Source organism: Acanthisitta chloris, unplaced genomic scaffold (genome assembly GCF_000695815.1).
Source record: "Acanthisitta chloris isolate BGI_N310 unplaced genomic scaffold, ASM69581v1 scaffold7268, whole genome shotgun sequence".
Taxonomy (NCBI): Eukaryota; Metazoa; Chordata; class Aves; order Passeriformes; family Acanthisittidae; genus Acanthisitta; species Acanthisitta chloris.
The window spans coordinates 9,354-12,500 of record NW_008686374.1 but is presented as its reverse complement, the minus strand read 5'-3'; the positions used below and the strand labels follow the sequence as shown (position 1 = coordinate 12,500).

Sequence of the window (3,147 nt, the reverse complement as noted above, 5' to 3'; positions counted from 1 at the left end):
GCGGGGGCAGTGCCAGCAGTGTGACAGGGACATCCCCCGGCCCCTCGCCCACCCTCTCCAGCCATGGATGACATCTATAAGGCAGCGGTAAGTGTCTCCCTTTGGGGCTCTGGTTTAGGGAGGGGGATTTAAAAGGTGCCTGGGGATTTTATAGTAGACTTCCCAAAGCCTTGACAGTATTCATTCCACGGAGAAATGCAAATAGGAAATAACTATAGAGCAGCAACTTTTAGTCAGCGTCCTCACCCAGGACACAGACTCTTCCCACTGATGGCTCTGGAGGTGTCATACTCCTCTTACAAGTGTGAAACTCTCCACTGTCCTGCTAAATTATTTACAATTGCTCCCCTGGTTCCCTGCTATAAGGCAGGGAGATGGCTCACAGATGAAGTGAAGATCTCAACAAGGGGTGGCTGCTGGTTATAGTCCAGACAAAGCAGAGCAGCATTTCCCAGGAAATAAATGTTATATGTATGGATTAAATCTCACCTTCTTCTTTCTGGTGCGTTATAATTCTGTTGCTGCTATGGTTTTACCCTCCTTAGCTGAATATTTTTCTGGGGGATTTAAAAAAAGCCCTTGTTTTTCAATAAGTTATTTCCAAACCTCCTCCTCAGATTTGCTGCTCCTGCTATCTGCTATGCAGAACCCAGAATGTGAGCTATGCTGTGGGGAACGTGGAGCATCCCTATGGCTATTTTAACTTACACAGCTGCACACTGTGCTCACTGTGTAAATCCAAACTATTTGGTCTGTAATAAGAACACTGCATTATTCTGTAATGTAGGCAGATAGTGATGTGCAAGTGGAATAAGGATGAAAATAGACTGGATTGTGTGGATTGCAACTGCATCCCTTCTATAGCTGAAGTTACAGTAAGAGTTTTTTGGTGCTTTTTGTTTTCCTTAAATATAGAGTTAATCAGGTTTGATTTTAACCAAGTGCACAAAAATACATCATACAAGTCCTATTTTAATTCCAAGGTTTTTAGAGGAAAGAAGGATAGTGCTTGATAGATAATTGAAGAAAAAAACCCTCAAATGCTCACACCTCTCCTTGTCCTTCAGTCAGCCCTGGGCCTTGGGAGATGGAACCCCTGTAGTGATCCTGGTAGTGTGAAAAGGCTCAGGAAAGGCTGAGTTCCCCCTGCCAACACCTCCAAAAGGAGGGGAAATGGGACCTGTAAAATAAAAGAAAATCCAGGCCTCTCTAATTAAGATTTTTAATTAAATATGTTCTCTGTGACTCAAGGCACAGGTCCTCTCCTTATTGTTTAGGAACCACATGCCTATAATTAGGTAAATGTGGGGCTTGAGTCCTGTGCACCTTTACAGAGGCAAAACATGTCTAAGCCAGGCACAGCTGAGACAAACAGCTTTTTTTTGTGGATCCATTTCTCACAATTTTAAGTGTAAGATTTTAAGTGTAACGTTTAGCTGGAAAAATTATTCAAGAACTACAGTTTCCCCTGTCTGACTTCAAATGGAACCATGGGGTGGAGAGAAGAGCTGAGAAAAGCAAAATACAGCAGATTTGGCATTACCATGGCTGCTTTTGTGCTATGAGCTTAAAGATTGCCTTCCCCCACCACAGCCAGAGCAACCTGTGCTTGCAGTGATGTGGAGGGAAAAGAGGAATAAAGCTGCCAACAGCACCCATGTCCAGAGGGCACTATGAACTGATTAAGAGACACATCTGTAATAAAAGTGTCACTCTAAAGTGACAATACATTTAATTTACATACACCACATCTATCACTTCAGTAGTCAAGAAAGCTTCAAAAGTATTTTTACATTTTCTGCATGCTGATAGCATATATTAATATTACACTTGTGCCAAATTTTCTACATGCAGCCAGAGAACCCAATGGAGGTTCATCTTGCCCACTCATGGCTAGATAAGGGTGTGCAAACACAAAGCTATTTTGGGAACAATTTTAGACTCCGTTAAGTGGTGCTTAGAACAGTGGCAAGGACAAGTGTCCAGATAAAGGGCTGCAAGGATAAATACCAAAGCCTGGTAACAATGGGGGAGCTCATCTTTATCTCCAGCACCTCTCTCACCCAGGCGTATAAATAGCAACTGCACCAAGAGAGTCATGTTACCAGCAGCAGGATGGTGGCCATGGACATCAGCCGAGGGAGTGTGGCAGCTGCCCTCACTGCCCAGACTATACCCATGGAGGGACAGCAGCTGCCTGGCTGCCTTCTGCTTGCCTTCAGCGGCACCAGGGACACAGGGGCTTGGGTTTTCTCCAGCAGTGGCAATCCTGCCACCGTCTTTAGTGCTTTCTGACTTGAAAGTCTTCACCTCCTGCTGCCTGGGGAGTGGGATAAGGCTCTCTGCCCTCTTCCTGTGGGCTCTCTCCTGCTAAGGAAAAGTACATTCCCTGCCTCTTGCTGCAAGCAGGAAGGATTACCAGCTGGCTTTTGCAAAATCATGGCTCTTTGGGGCAAAAGAATCAGTTTTCCTTCAGAGTGCCACAATCCTGGGTTGTGGGGTCCTGCCTCAACTGAGACATGGCAGAGATGGGTGTTTGGCACTGCTTGAATGGGAATAGTATCAAAGAAAATGTAGTGGGGAGAGACACCTCCTGCACAGACAGGCAGCCACATACCTGGCTGGCTCCAGAGAGGATGTTGACCAGGGTCGATGTTTTAATGGATGCTACCAAATGGGCAGTTGGACACAGTGGTAAGGTCAGCAGTTTTAGATAAGCACTACCTGCTGGCAGGAAAGAAGCCAAAGAGAGACATGCACTTAAAGACACATGGCACAGAGCTGATTGATTCCTCTTTGCTCTCCTCATTGATTATTTTCATTAATTCATGCTAAGTAATAAGCTCCCACTGATAGTCTGTGGGGACTGAATTAGGGCAGAGTTTGAGATCTATCTGCCAACCTGTTTCAGATAATGCTGAATGGCACCTTTCTTAAGGGAGATTCCCAAACCCAGCTAAAGGGAATAGCAACTCCCTTCAGAGTCAAGAGCCTTTGTTATAACACTGTCTCAGATGAAAAGTATAGCAGTTAATGCTCTGGATAGTGCAGGGACTTTCCTGAATCTAGGGCTGAAAAACAACACCTGGGAATACTCTTGTCCACTTCTCCATCCTCAGGAACTTCTCAAACACATCCCGCCTCTGA

The 3,147-nt window shown here is 45.1% G+C and overlaps 1 protein-coding gene across 1 annotated transcript in view; it reads left to right on the top strand.

Annotated features, from left to right (window-relative positions):
- The first annotated feature begins 51 nt into the window (after window positions 1-51).
- Window positions 52-3,147, top strand: part of TNNC1 (troponin C type 1 (slow)) — a 6,114-nt gene continuing 3,018 nt past the window's right edge. The window contains exon 1 of the mRNA XM_009080089.1: window positions 52-87. Within this exon, the coding sequence (XP_009078337.1) occupies window positions 64-87 (24 nt within the window). The 5' untranslated portion in view covers window positions 52-63. The remainder of the gene's footprint in view (window positions 88-3,147) is intronic.